Source organism: Zootoca vivipara, chromosome 1 (genome assembly GCF_965207765.1).
Source record: "Zootoca vivipara chromosome 1, rZooViv2.hap1.1, whole genome shotgun sequence".
NCBI lineage: Eukaryota > Metazoa > Chordata > Lepidosauria > Squamata > Lacertidae > Zootoca > Zootoca vivipara.
Window position 1 is genome coordinate 83,021,591 of NC_142582.1, and position 15,987 is coordinate 83,037,577.

Genomic DNA, 15,987 nt, shown 5'->3' on the forward strand with positions numbered 1-15,987 from the left:
CCCTTCCAACCTAACCAGTTTGGTCCTTGAGAGAGAAGTGAGATAAAGATTTGCTCCATTGGCCAGTTCAGATTCCCTATCCTGGCCATGGCTGCCAAGTTTTCCTTTTTCTCGCGAGGAAGCCTATTCAGCATAAGGGAATTTCCCTTAAAAAAAGGGAGAACTTGGCAGCTATGATCCTGGCTCACACATTCACAAGTGATCAGTGGATTAGTGTCTTTGAAGAGATCTAACTCATTGTCTATCTTAATTATGAATCTTTGCTCAGTTACTATAGATCGCTAATTTCCTACTCTTTTATGTCAAATCTATATTTGTAATTCCTTTTTTCTGTTATTTGTTAATCCAATTTGAGCCAAATATTTCCTCCTGATGGAGAGGAGATATCTTTAGATCTAATTCTGTAATTGAATTTCTTGTATAAATAGTGGTGTTGATCAATAAAATGCTACCATAGACTTGTAACTGGCACTCTTAGACTTTTGCCCTTATTTTTTCAGTTAGCAAGGCGTGGAATGAAGGTGGTTCTTATCAGCAGATCTCAGGAAAAATTGGATCAGGTTGCCAAGGAAATAAGTAAGTAGTTTTCTGGCCTTTTCTCAGCTAGATTATTGAGAGCTAAAACAAGGGATGATGGGATTCAACCAATGAGCCTCATCAGCAGAAGCACTATGCACGGCTTCCCTGCCTTTCATCTGCCCCTCCAGATGTTGCTGAACTCAACTATTATGGCCAATGGGATTATGGGAGTTGAAGGTTAAGCAGCATCTGAAAGCTAGGAGGTTAATCAGCATTTACATAGGGTGGATCCAATAGACATCATGCTTCCAAAATGCCTTTTCACAGGTCAGGTTCTCTTATGAAGTAAAAACTGGTTAAAGAGCAGAGGAAGCAGAGAGTAGATATAAATTGACAGCTATCCCAGTAGAGTTATATAATGCAGGGTTGGCAGTTCTGGTCACCACACCTCAAAAATTATATTGCGGAGCTGGAAAAAATGTAGAAAGGGGCAACAAAAGGGGGCTGGAGCAATTCCCTTATGAAGAAAGGCTTCAACGTTTGAATTGAAAGAAAGGGAGCACATGATAGAACATGTGGATGGGACTTAGAACCAGCAGAAGGTCCTATTGGAAAATTTAAGAATTGAACAGTATTGAACCTGTGTATAGTTTTCATCAGTTTTTACATGTACATGTCACAAGTGCTCTGCTTTTGTTCCTTGTCCATAAATAAGCTAAAACCTAAAAGCACAGTAAAAATACCATGTAATCATCATTGTAAGTAGCTGAGAATGAATATAAGTTACAGTCTCTCCTAGAATGTAGTTGGCAGGAGACCAGTGCCAGAAATATGGTGGTAGAAAATATTAGCTAGTTTATGGCAGGTTAAGTTTATTTCCACAATTATATTCAAAACATACTTGACACACCACCAGGAAACACTTTTACTCTGCAGGAATAATAATTTTGCCAGCTCTAATGAAACAGCAGTTAAATAAAGGTTAAATAGCTATGTTAAAACGATCAAATACTCATATCACACATACTGTTATATATACTATGATCAACACATTCTAGAACTACTAAGAACCTGGGTGCTTGGAATCCCCCCCTCCCCAATTTGTAACCATTCTAAAAAATTTAAAAATACCCAAGCAGTGTACAAAATACAATAGAAAACATAAAACAAACCATAAAACAAAGTTTAAAACATAAATTGACAAGAATTTAAAGCTTCTAAAATAGAATAAACTAATTAGCATGTTGTTGAGTTTGGAAGCAGTTGTACTTTTACTTTGTAAAAACAAAAAAACAAAAACCATATTGGAAGATACCGTTCCCAGCACCTGGCATTCAGAGGCATACTACCTCTGATAGTAGGAGGAGAACATAGCCAATCTGGCTACTAGCTTTTGATAGCCTTATCCTCCATGAATTTTTCTCCTTTCTTTTTAACCATTCAAGTTGGTGATCATCATTATTTCTTGTGAGTGTGAATTCCAGAATTTAACTATGTGTTGTGTGAAGAACAGCTTTCTTTTGTCTGTTTTGAATCTTTCAGTATTTGTTTTCTTTGGATGTCCATAAATTCTTACATCTTATCCTACAACAATTCAGGGAAGACAGGCTTGAATTCTCTGTGATAATGTATTATGTGTATAATATATATTTATAATAGGAAATGGGGGAGCCACGCTTGATAATTCTAGGCAGAAGGTGAAAAGGGATGCATTCACATAATATTCATATCACGAAAGCTTTTTGAAATACAGCTGGGGAAGTTGTTGAAGAGCTTAACTATTGTTGTACTGTGTATTTTGGGTCTATGGACCGCACTCAAGCGCTCTCTCTCTCTCTCTCTGTGTGTGTGTTTGTGTTTCAAATATATAAGCATTAATATCTATGAGCTGGCCGACCTTTAAAACCCCCCAGAATTAAGTTAGAGTTTTACAATTCTGGAATACTATAAACAGGTTTGGGAATGGAGAACTCTGTGTTTTACAGGCAGCTGTGTCTACATTTATGAAAGATCTGGAACCATCATTGTGGCCTATTGATGCCGGAAAGCTTTGTAGCCACCCTTTTTCCTCTGCTGTGTAATATTTCCATGGTAAGAGGTGGTGGCTGAAATAGAGAGAGGCCCCTGTTGGCAGATTTTGTAAACAAAAAAATTCTACTCTTGAGTAGATTAGTATTTTATTTCATGTCAAAATTGTATAAATTTGGGTTCAGGAATAAATTTTCTGTCAAGTTTTCAAGTGATAGAATAGAAGTAGGAGATGTCTTGTAGTTTGTGCTTTTCCTAAATTGTGTGAACCATCAAGAGTATGCAATTTCTTGAAAAATATGGTGAGACCTCACACTATTGATACATACCCCACATCTTGTTTGAGTCTTAACAACAGTAGAAAGCAATAAAACAATGAAATCAAGCAACAAAACATATTGGAGATGATGATCAGAACAGAATCAGACAAAACTACCAGAACCAGAGAAAGTAAAACAATCTCAAAGACAGTGTTGAATATTACAAAACAACATTAGTATACAGTGGACGCTCGGGTTGCAAACGTGATCTGTGCGGGAGGCATGTTCGCAACCCGCAGCGTTCGCAACCTGCGTCTCTGCACGTGCGGGTTGCGATTCAGTGCTTCTGTGCAGGTGCAAAGCGTGATTTAGCGCTTCTGTGCACGCATGCCGAAACCCGGAAGTAACCTGTTCCGGTACTTCCAGGTTCAGCGTCGAGCATAACCCGAAAAGACGCAACCTAAAGCAGCTGTAACCCGAGGTACGACTGTAATTATAATGGTGGTAACAAATCTGTTTAATGTGGTATTACTTAAAAGAGTTCACCCTGTTTACTAAAGGGAGCTTAGTTTGCATTGGGTCTGTCATTGTTGCAGTAAATATATCCCCTAAGCTCTATTTTGACAATCTTATTAAGTGCTAGTAAATGGGTGCACGTTTATTCATATCATAGTTTGAATTTTTATTATAACATAAGCTTGTCTAGCTACTAATTGACATTTTCAACAACTGTTGCTGTAAGTAATGGTGATTTTAAAATGCAATGTTCGAATAAAGTATCTGGGTTTAAAACTGAGTTTAGCAATCCACTAGATTGTATATATGGTGCAATCTGCGCAGGAACCTCTGGGCAGGTGTTTGCCTTTCAACAAGGCTAAAAATAGCATTCATTACCATAAGCATGAGGAACACACACAGACATGAGCAGCATCACGATAACCTTGTGGGAGAACTTGGAAATGAACACAGTATTTTTCTTCCCAGTGCCAAATCATTCAAATTGGTGTAAACTACTTGAATGAAATTAATTTCCTCACCTGTCAAAATCAAGGTTTTTATCATGTTTTCAGTGGATTGAAGGGAGGGTGATTCCTTCTCTCTGCTTACCTCATTCCATGTCTGTAGAAGTGAAGCAGTTGTATCCTGTCAGGTATGATAAAACACAGCATAATACATATGTGGTGCTATTGAGTTTTTAAAGAGTTGCTAGTCTAGGAGTATATTTGCTTTCTACAGCTGATTGTTATACTTGGTGTTACTGAAGATACTTGGCACCACATGATTGGCAGAACACAACTTCCTACTCCCTTGCTTACAAGCGTGATTGTAGAGGGTAAAAGGATTTTGTAACATCTACAGATGGGATTAACAATGCTGCAGTATCCAGCAAGTTAAAACAAAGTTGGCATTCCATTTTAATATAACAGATGGAACATAGCTCCCCATTTTTCAACTTGCAGACTGATATCATGGAAGGTGTGCTTTTCTATGGTATACAGCTGCAACCAATTTCCATGGGGGTTATATTCCTGATTCCTTCTCATGGGTAATTTGAATTTTCTATCTAGGTTGTAGGATTCTGTTGTTTCTGCCTGTTTAGTATGAGAAAAATGAAGACTCCCTTTAAGGAGGGCTGTTGTGGATGTTGGATTGGACCAGAGGTCGGCACGGAGGCCATTTATCCAGCCCGTGGGCCGCCCATGAACCGAGCCGCCCGCTTGGCGAGTACCCCGCACTAAACCGGCGCAGAGTGGTGCGGGGACCCGCCGAGCGGCGCGGGAAATGGCGCCTGTGCAAACGCCGGAAATCACATCTGTGCATGCCCAGACACCGGAAATCGCTTCTGCGCAGGCGTGATTTCCAGTGTCTGTGCAGCCGCAAAAGAGATTTCCGGCGCTGCGGACATGTGCAGACACCATTTCCGGCATCGTGCTGTGCCCGTCCAGCCCACGGACAACGTGGCCCGTGCCAGATAACCTTGCCGACACCTGGATTGGACAGAGGAGTACCTACGCTTAGGCCTCTCAACTTTTCACTGGCTCTTGCCCACAGAGTGACACCTGTGTCACACGACTGGTGTGGCACTCCCTGCTCCAGCTACTGAGTGGGTGGTGCTGTGGTCTAAACCACTGAGCCTCTTGGGCTTGCTGATAGGAAGGTCAGTGGTTCAAATCCCCGTGATGGAGTGAGCTCCCGTTGCTCTGTCCCAGCTTCTGCCAACCTGGCAGTTCAAAAGCACACTAGTGCAAGTAGATAAATAGGAATGTGTTAAATCCTGAGCAGGCACCATGTCCATTGTGTAGCTCCTTTGGGCTGATCATCCCTGTAAATGATATGAAATATTTGTTTCTCTCACTCATCTTGGCAACTTTCCTCATTGCAGTACATGTGGGGGTTTTTTTTAACCAAGCCATTGATAAATTGTGCATTCATGGCAGAAAAAGCTATGTAGCAGTGCATATTAATGTTACTCTTTTTCTAAATCCTGGATTATTTCTAAAGCTTGGATTGTTACTTTTGCTAGCAGCAAAAACCTCAAGTAATTCATAACAAAGAAAGGAGAATGGGTAGTGCCCATTGATACATTTATCTGCAAATACGCTGACCACAAGATTTCAAACACGAATGTGTAGTGATAGAGCAGATGTTGCTAAAAATAGCAAGCCTCCACCTCCCGTCACAGAGATGTTGAACTTGATTTTCTTCTGACGTGATCACAAGACCACTGCTGCAGTAGGGACTTAATGCTATTTACGTCGTTATTTTGCATAGCAGCATATCCCTGGGGATTTATAAACAATGCAGCTGTTCTGAAAGATGAAGTAGGAAGCAAACAGTTGCATCTGCCATTAGGGATATTAGGAGGGGGAGGGGGGAGCAAGCAACTGAATACAATTAGGTTCACAAGTCTGCATGAATGCATAAGCAATTGTTTTTCTCAACCTAGGAATGACTTTGTCCTTTAAACTCACAACAATTTTTATGAATTACTTGAAGTATTTTATCTTAACAGTGTCTGTTAAAACAATCCCTTAGAATGAAGTAATGTGTAGGGTTATTGCATCTTTTATGATTTTATAATACTATGAATTCCATTCAACAGTTTGCATAACTGATCTGCCACTGCCCCCATGTGCCTCTAAAAACCCTCTTTGGAGTTGAGTGGTGGGGGAAATTGGAGGGGGAAAGACCATGGAGGCAATAAAGGCAAGAACAGTGAGTTGGTTGGGTGAGAGAGTGGACAAGAAGAGTGCATAGTGATTAAAGGGGTGTTGCCTGGTATGTACAACGAGAGAGGTGGGTTATTTTATCAGCAGAGGTCTGGATCAAGGTGAAAAGACGGAAGTGAAAATGATAGAGAAAAAGCTTGCGGTCAAATTGGATGTTTTCTAGAGCATGCATCATTCGACAAAGGCCACATGCTGACAACTTAGTAAGCCATAAACCAGTGCTTACCATAAAATAGCAACTTGTTAGTAGTGCACACTGCTGAATTGCTGCAGCTGCACTTTCCCCCTAGCATCTGTGGGAGCAATAAACTACAATCCTTTGTTAAAAAAGAACTAGCACTCACAAATTTTTCTCTTCAAATGAAACATGTTCTAGTGTGCTCTGGGCCACAAATATTTATACTGCAGGAAACTAGTATGTTTGCAACAAAAACATGAGGTGTGTAACACCTGAAAAACTAAAGTACATTCCCTACTGTTGTATGAAGGTAATGCCATAGTTTCTTCAATGCCTGAAAATGTTTCAGTGAGAAATAACGCAACTTGCCTGAAACGGTGTGTGTGTGTGTGTGTGTGTGTGTGTCACCAATAAAACAATGGTGATACCAGAGTATGGGATAGAAGCAGAACTTGATGTCCTATGTATAAGTGGTACTGAAAGTCAAGGAATTACCTAAAGTCTTTCAGTGATAGAATCTTTAAAGATAGAATGCCACAGAAATCACAGAAGCGTTGTCTTTTGTGGCCGCAAATGAGGCAGGGGGGAAAGCAGATAAAGCATTTTTCTTGGGTAGATGATGGATAAATGAATGAATAGTGACACAGGGAGGAAGAGAACCTACTAAGCACAGTTTCTCAGTGGCCTAAACCATAAAGGAGAAGTTTAGATTTTCGTCCCTTCAATTTCAGAATTGATTCAGACTGTTCAGTTGAGACCCAAAAAACAAGGCAAGAATTACATTCTACGTATAAGATTGTGGACAGCTGTCTCAGTTTTGTACCTTTTGTTCAGTCTACAAAATGGAGAGATTCATTTATCTCATAGGGTGGTTAAGCATAATTTGACTATAGGCTGACAAGTCCGCTTGGTTTTAAGTCTCTTTGGGTTGCCTTGGACAAGATAAAGTGACTAACAAATTTAATTAATTAATAAGTTGTAAAAGCAGGAGTTTGCAAGAAGATCAAACCTATCCATTCTTAAGGAAATCAGCCCTGAGTGCTCCCTGGAAGGACAGATCGTGAAGCTGAGGCTCCAATACTTTGGCCACCTCATGAGAAGAGAAGAATCCTTGGAAAAGACCCTGATGTTGGGAAAGATTGAGGGCACTAGGGGAAGGGGACGTCAGAGGACAAGATGGTTGGACAGTGTTCTTGAGGCTACGAACATGAGTTTGACCAAACTGCGGGAGGCAGTGCAAGACAGGAGTGCCTGGCGTGCTGTGGTCCATGGGGTCACGAAGAGTCGGACACGACTAAACGACTAAACAACAACAACAACAAAAGCAGGAGTAGAGAACCCTAGGTGCTCAACCTAATTTCACGTGGGTGTGAGGAGCCAGAGAAACTGAGCAGGTGGAGGAAAGAGTTGAAATGAGTGATAGGAAAAGAAGGAAGCCCTTAGTTTCAGACTTTGCTGAGGGGTGGGGGCTGGGAGAAAAAAAAGGATGATATTTCCCATTTGTGACTTTGACTCAGCCTATCACCAGCATGCAGCTCCTGACAGATTACTTCCAAGGGATTGTGGCCCTTAACATGAAAAAAAAATCCACCCCATGCATAAATCTTTTCTATGTGATACGTCTTAGTTCCGCATAAGACCGCAGTTGTATGGAAGATTTGGCATACAATGCAGTATGTCCCCCAAATAAGGTTACACCTTATTGCAAACAGTTTCTGTAATCAACACTTAACATTTTTGATCCATCACAAGCTGAAAATACTGCAATAAGGTACAGCTTTCTCTCCTTACATACACTTAAGTCCCTCAGAATGCTTAAGCCATGTTGTTTGGAGGAGCTTTAGATTATGTGAACATACTTAAGAGTGACATACTCTGATCCCTGTCACTAACAAACACTAGGAAACTACTTTCAGTGTCTCAAGCAGCTGAATATTTTGCTCCCGTTGGACAGTGTTTTTAACACAAAGGACATATCTATGCAGTATATTATTCCTTCACAAGGATGCTTATGTTGGAACTTCGTTTGGTTCAGTATGTCAGATGGATCATTTAAAATTAGTCTTAATGGCAAAAGACTGGTAATTTCATTCTGGTAAGAATAACTTTAAATGCATGCCATGTGTTTATGATTAGTTTATTTGACCCATTACGGCTTAACAGAAGAGGTTTGCATTGGAATTTTAAAGTTTTACATGCTTGCTGTAAAATAATACATGCTTATATTTGTGTGTGTGCTTTATTTCAGGAGAGCGGTTCAAGGTGGAAACGAAAACCATTCCTGCTGACTTTGAAGATCGTGAATCTATTTACAAAAACATAAAAGCAGGCCTGGAAGGTCTTGAGATTGGTGTCCTAGGTTTGTATCTTATTCTTATTTCCATGTTATTTGCTATGTTCTTGGAATCTTTGCTCCCAAGGAAAGTATATAAAATTACTCAGTTCATAGCAACAAGTCCTTTTGGAATAAACTTTGAAGCCTCTGTGCTTCATAAAACTGTTGTTCAGAAGTGGAAGAATTTGCACTGTTATCAAGAGTAGCTTATTCTACGAAAAAGGTCACCTCCCCTCTTATGTCCTTCATGCTTCAGACATCTGTCTAGGTACCTTTGTAGTAGTTTTCTTGTATTTTCCAGCAATGAGAAGTTAAAGTATTGAGGCTAAAGCAGCTTCAAAGCTTAACCTCTTCCATTTTGCCCCTGCATTCTCTTCTTCTTCTTTCTTCTTTGGCGATCACTCGTAGCCGAGTAAGATTGTCTTCCATAAACACGATTTTAACAATGGGTCCATAAGTGACTGTGGAGGCCAATTTTGGATCCATACATCCTTCCACAGTGGGGACATTGGTTTCCAGGCAAGAGTTGATCACGGTGTGGATTTGCCAAGTGTGCCTTCCTCTTAGCACATTTCTCCCTTGCGTCCTGAGATCGAGTTTCTTCAAAGCCCATGACACCTTTGGTAAAGCCTGTTCTCCAACTGGAGCGCTCGCAGGCCAGTGTTTCCCAGTTGTCAGTGTTTATACTACATTTTTTAAGATTTGCCTTGAGACATTCTTTAAACCTCTTTTGTTGACCACCAGCATTACTCTTTCCATTTTTAAGTTCAGAATACTGTAGAGTAGTTGCTTTGGAAGACAATCATCAGGCATCCGCACAACATGACCAGTCCAACAAAGTTGATGTTGAAGAATCATTGCTTCAACACTGGTGATCTTTGCTTCTTCCAGTACACTGATATTAGCTGCCTGTCTTCCCAAGTGATGTGTAAAATTTTTCAGAGACAACGTTGATGGAATCTTTCGAGGAGTTGGAGATGGCGTTTATAAGTGGATGTATGATTGCTTAAATATGGCTAATAATATAGAGTCTAGGCCCCACACATTTTTTCACCTACTCAGTCAGAGATTAGTGTTCTTGTTTAGTGGGTTAGAATGGTTCCTTTAGTATTGGAGGACTTTAATAGAAGTCTTTCTTAGTGTTCAGGCTCCTGCTTGTCTTGCACTCTTTATTCTCTTCAGATACATTTGAAATCCAGCAATGTGTTGCATCTCCTTTCTGACTAGAGTATATCATAGAATCATAGAATTGTAGAACTGGAAAGGGATGCTGAGGATCATCTAGTCTAACCTCCTGCAGTGCAGGAATCCCATATGGGGATCGAACCTGTGACCTTGGTATTATCAGCACCACGCTCTAAAACCAACTGGGATATCCAGTGGTTGTATGAGTGGTTGAATATATGTAAATCTGCATCCACGTATTCAGTCAGTGTTATGGGCTAGATTTCTGTTTCTGGAAATGAAGCATTTTGCAGGGTATGATCAAATATAGGTGATCCCAGATTCATAAGTTATTAATTTGTTGCATTGGAGACTGCAACTGCAGAAATGATATTACTGAGGGACAGCAAACTAGTTTATATTGTTCACCAACTGGAGGAAAGACTGGAAAAAATAAGTTGGTACTCCTCTTCCCTTGGGCATTGATTGATCTGTTTCTGTCCTGCCAACACAAGGTCCCTGAAGTGAGAAGTGCCCCTGCTTACATTAGCTGAAATCAATTTCCATATCTTCCATTCATCTGTTTTGCTGACATTTGGCTGCTTATATAGTTCATCGTAATATGTTGGAAAGTTGCTACGCCATAGTGACTGGAGTTCTAGACTTCGACTACTTCCAAGTCAGTTCTTCTCAGCCCAGCCTATGTCATAGTGACATAAAAATGGGATAATGCCATGCATGTTGCTCTGATATCATTAAAGATTAACTTGCCCACCTACAGTGTGAGAACATGCCAGGAGCAAATGGCAACTGTTTGGGGGGATACTTTCAATTCAGTAGGATTATCAGCTTAAACCAGGACTCACCAAGTACAGGATCTCCTCTTTGAGGATGTGTATTCATAAGACTCTCCTTGGAGCGACTCTGTATTCATACCATGCAACTTTCTCCTGCAATGCCCAAACTGGTCCCCCACTTGACTGCGTGGCAAACAGATTTCAGTTGCTGCACACAAAGTTAAGTGCAATGCAACATGGAGTGGTCCTATACCATACTGTCTGACAGTATATGCATACTGAACGTGTGAATTAGGAATAAAGCACCAGTAAACGAAGCAAGAGAAGCTCATACTAGCAGTTAAAATTAATTTAGATATTCCCAATTCTCTCTGCATTTTGGGAGACGATGGGAGGTTTCCCCTGATATATTGGAGTGTCTACATTAGTGTAAGCAGTTAGTCTGATAATAAAACTTGGGGATGCTACATTGTTCCATTGAAAAATAAGATTTAAACAATGCTCAGTAAATTTCATATGCTGCCAATTGCTTGGGGGTGAAAGGAGGGGTCCAATTTCACAGATATGAAGGGTATGAAAACAGCTTTATGGAATGCTTTCATTTGTTGAATCTGTGTATAATGTACTTTGAAATAGCACAGGAGCAAGCAAACAAAAAGCCAGTAATTGTTGCTGAAAACATAGAATGCTTAATGTAATAAGAACGCCATTAATGAGGTTTCTCCTGCATTATTCTTTCACTCTACCTCTTCATCTACCTCCCAAAATTCTTTATGAACGGTTTTCAAAGAGCTAGTGCAGTGTGTTGGTTTATACTGCCATCTAATGTACTGAGGATGAACTGACTTGGGACTGATGTAAGAATACTGTCCCTTTGCAGGTTACTTTCTTCCCAAAATGACTCACTGTGTCATAAATACCTACTCTTCCACAGTCATTTCTAATAAACAGAATCACAGTGGATGCTGTGCTACAGTTTATGATCCGAAACTTGGAATATTAATTGCTGATAATGAAATAAACTATCACTCAGTATCCTTGCAAGTGTCGAGTGGAAAGTTTATTGGCATTGGACATAATGCACACAAAAAGGCAAAATAAAGAAATGAAGAAAATTTTGTGAAATGGAGTAAAAAAAGTAGAGATCAACTCTTCTGACAGCCTATTTTTTATTAATATTTAAATCTCTTACCCTCCATCATAAAAACATTTTAAAAAATTGCACTCACAGGCATAGGGTCAGTGATGAAAATATTTATCTTGAGTGCCAAAGGTGCATCTTCAGCATTCAATGGGAAATATATAATAACTATAAAATAGATGCATCTCTGTGGGGAATTCCACAACTTAGTAGTCACACAGAATTCCCTCTCCCGAGCCACCGCCATCCTGAACCTCTGAGGGCACTGGAATTACCAAGAAGGGCCCCTTTCCTGTTCAACATCCAAGAGGGCCTGTAGGGAAGGAGGTGGTCTTTGAGATATTTGGAACTTAAGTTGTTTAGGGGTTTTGAACACTAAAATGAGCACCTTGAAATCGGCTAAAAAATGACTGTTAGTCAGTGCAGCTGATCAAAAATAGGGATTATATGAGTTCTAAATTGGACCCCAGCCAGTAATCTAGCTGTTGCATTTTGGACCAGCTGAAGTTTCTGAGTCCTCTTTAGCGTCTGTCTTTCCAAGATTCAAACACATTTTATTGGCCCTTATCCAGTCCATCACTGCATCTAGACACCAATTCAAAGCTTTCACAGCCGCTCCTGATTCAGATGTTATGGAGAAGTATATCATCAGCATACAGGAGTTGCCTTTAACAGAATTTTTGCCGTTGGTCAATTATCTTCTGTGTCCACATTGTTGATATTGTAAGAAACTCAGATGAATTTATAATTGAATTATCAATAGTTTTCCCACCAGGAGCTGAGTCTAGGTATCAAGTGAATTCAGATTATTTAAAAGCTTAATATAGTGATGTACACATTTAATTTCAGAATGTAATACCTTGTGTGAACTTAACCCTTCTATTCCCTCCCTCAGTAAATAATGTGGGTACTTCATATGCTTATCCTGAATTCTTCCTTGAGATTCCAGACCTAGATAAAGTAAGTATTGTCTTCTACTCTTGCCCCTCCTTTAAATTTTTAATATAGACTTGTAAAAAAATAAGCACAACTTGGTATTTCTATAAACATGGAAAAAATAAGGTAGAATATGGTAGTGAAAAGATCAAAAAGTTTTCTATGCAGTCTCATAAATAATTGAATACTAAAATTGAGGTTCACAGTGATCATGTAATCCAAATTCAAGGATTTAGGATGGTTGTTGTCACAACCCAGTCCCATCTCCTAAATACTGATAAGATGACTTTAAGTTAAGCTTACTTTTTCATATCTGTTTCTTAAGGTGGTTAGGCAGGTTTCCTCTCAATTTTTATTAAGGTATTTATTTTGATACAGCAGAATCAACAGTTGAGGCTACCATGCTAGTCACTAAGACCAAGAATTGACCCATTTTGTGTTTTGCAACTACTTCATGTTTAAATTATCTTGATTGTTTTAACTGCTCATAAAATTTGGAATATTAGTGTCATGCATTTCACATAAGTGAGCAATTCCAGATTAACCATAGTGCTGAATGGGTTATACTCCACCATGCTATCAAGTTGATAAAACCTATTTCCACCCACTTGGGTTTTCCTTGGCTTGGTTTGACTAGCAATAAGCCAAAATGTTTTCTCAAAACTTGAGAAAATACAGGCTTATTTCTAGCCACTCAGAGGTAAATCAGAGTTTGCTGAGATTTGTATTATCAGCCAAGAAATTATGAAGCTAAGAAGCATCTCTGTCCCAATCTCTTGTCCAATTCTCTTCTTTATCATATGAAACAGTGTAAGTTATTCAATAGCATTTATTACCAGAGCAAAGGTACTTATTCTGCATACCTGCGAAGTGTTCTGTGTTGAGTATAGCTGATGTGAATTTCTGTGTTATTTTAAAAATTTAACAACTGCTTCCTTACCTGACTTAAGTAAATACACATATAAGCATGTCATACATCTCAATTGCTGCAGTTTTTGTTTAAATCAGGAATTTATGGTATCCTGCTATAGTGCTGTATTTCATTGGGTTTTTTTCTTATAGACAATTGACAGGCTGGTGAATATTAATATCTTATCTGTGTGCAAGGTAAGTGCCACCTTGTGTAGATTTGGGGGGAGAGGATATGGCACTTTTTTTAATTTGTCATTATCAAGTAATTCAGTTGTTTGTTGTAAATATCATATTCATCCATGCAGTCTGCCTCTTGTAGGTGCAGTTTAACACTACTGTTTTGTCAAGTTGTTACAATTGCTTGCCTGGAGCAATAGCTTCCACATAGGTCTGTTTTCTTTAGTAGCCTCTGGAAGTGACTCAACTTTCTCTCTCAGAATGTTCTGGGACTCTATAGGGAAACATCAGTGGTGGCTGTAAGCAATGGTACACTCAGAGTGTTATTGCGGCCTGCCCATCAGGGCTCATCAGAGGGACTCCACCAGAGAGCATTTTGCTCTCTGGAGCCTGCTCTGGTTCAAAACTATTCTTTTGTTACCCACAATGCTCATTTTTTAAATAATATTGGAGTTCTGAAAATTAGTATAATTTCTAAAGCACTCTTCCTGGCATCTCCCCCCCCCTCCATAGAATATGATGTTGGGGAAGGAGCCCCACTGATTCACATAAGCACATCACACCAGTGCAAATACTCACATCTACTGACTGTTTTTGTATTCAAAGAGCTTCAAGCTTGTGGCCTTTCTGAGATTTTTCAGGTGGACACTGCATATGAAGTAGTCATGAGCTCTTGATTGCCCTTGCAGACAATCACTATGATTACATGGTTCATCCCATTACTACCACATGAAAATGCTTAACTGAAAGACTGTAAGTGATGGTTAATAAAAGCAGGAAATAACTTTTTATTTGTCATATTTAGCTTGGATTTAATTCTCAAAGGTCCCCTGTTTCTGTTATGTTTGCATGGTTATCCTTTCCTTCATCTCCAAATACAATGGTATAGAGATGACAGTTTTAAAAAAAGTTTTTCATAGCAATTATAAAAGGTGACATTAGGAATAGCGTTCCCAAAATGTAAATTGCTGTACAAGTTTGTACATTGTTGAAACTTCTGCCTGGCATAGCTTGTTTTTCATTCCCACTTTACACATTATGATTAGTGTGACTCAGCAAAAGTCACCAATTTACTTCCATGATGGACCCAGGACATCTACATTCTCCAAGGCCATCTCTTGGCAAAGGAATTGTGTGGGATAGGACATTATGCAAAATGTGTACAAAATGGCTGTCCCCATTCTGCTTCAATTATGACACCAGTGATTTGTTTAGACCTGGCGCAATCCATTAAAAAAGAAGCATTGTATCCAGACCACTTCAGTTCATGTCAGCAAGATTTGCCCATGGCTCACAGCCATTAAAGATGATAGAGGCCGCATTGTGGATTGTATGGCTTGTCCTGTTCTCACACTTTAGCATTCTGTGATGCTGGATTTTAGAATTGGTTAAGAAGAATCATAGAATCTAAGGTAGAAAGGAGCCAAAAGAGCATCTATTTCTCTTTCTACCTTAAATTACAGTACCATGCAAACTTCATGATAATCCTCACAAAGCTTCCGCTGTCCTTATGCCATCATTTGAACTTTGTGGTATGGTGGTGTAACCAGAATTCTTGTACCTCTACCAGAAATCAGTGCCTAGAATCAGTATTATGAGATCCAGGACTGCAGGTATTTGGCTGTAATTCCACCAAGATGGTATTTAGAAGCCCCTAATAAGTGGTGCTGTAGCAGTGCAAACAAGAAAGAAGATCAGGCTACTGGTGTGTGCTATAACAAGTGCAGATGAGTTCATCTGATTCACTGCACATGCTTTGTGCAAGAACCAAGTGACACCGATAGAATAAAAATATGCTGCTTCCACAAATGAAGGCCTTCAATTCTCCTAGACTATTTTGAGGTGAAGAGGGGTTGGTTTCTTTATGAGGAGGCAGAGAGGCTTCCCTCAATCTGGTGTCTGCATCCCACTCAATCACCAGGTTTTTGTTTCTTATTTATTTTTTTCAGATGACACGATTGGTGCTGCCCAGCATGCTGGAAAGGTGAGTCACACAAATACTATCCAGACAGTCATCATTATTTATAGGGGAGAATCCTTTCTTTGAAAAATTCATTACTATGACTAATCAGCCTGGCCTCCATGTTTTAGTGGCAAAGTAATGCCGTGTGAGTCATGGTTCTGGGTGCATGAATCATCAGACGTGGAAGCCTATCTCCACTTGATTCCCTTTTTTATTTTCCCTTTCCCCTTCACTGTTGTGGTGATTTCTTTTAAAATGGAATTTTAAAAAACCCTTCTGACTCATCGGCGTGAACTCAACAACCTGCAGTTCTGTGGGGGTGGCTGTGGTTACTGGGATGTTCCCGG

General features: G+C 39.6%; 1 protein-coding gene across 1 annotated transcript in view; it reads left to right on the top strand.

Annotated features, from left to right (window-relative positions):
* HSD17B12 (hydroxysteroid 17-beta dehydrogenase 12) overlaps positions 1-15,987 on the top strand; it is a 46,002-nt gene that overhangs the window by 17,644 nt on the left and 12,371 nt on the right. The window contains exons 3-7 of the mRNA XM_035116045.3: positions 501-576; positions 8,464-8,574; positions 12,548-12,612; positions 13,651-13,695; positions 15,627-15,661. Of these exons, the coding sequence (XP_034971936.1) occupies positions 501-576; positions 8,464-8,574; positions 12,548-12,612; positions 13,651-13,695; positions 15,627-15,661 (332 nt within the window). The remainder of the gene's footprint in view (positions 1-500; positions 577-8,463; positions 8,575-12,547; positions 12,613-13,650; positions 13,696-15,626; positions 15,662-15,987) is intronic.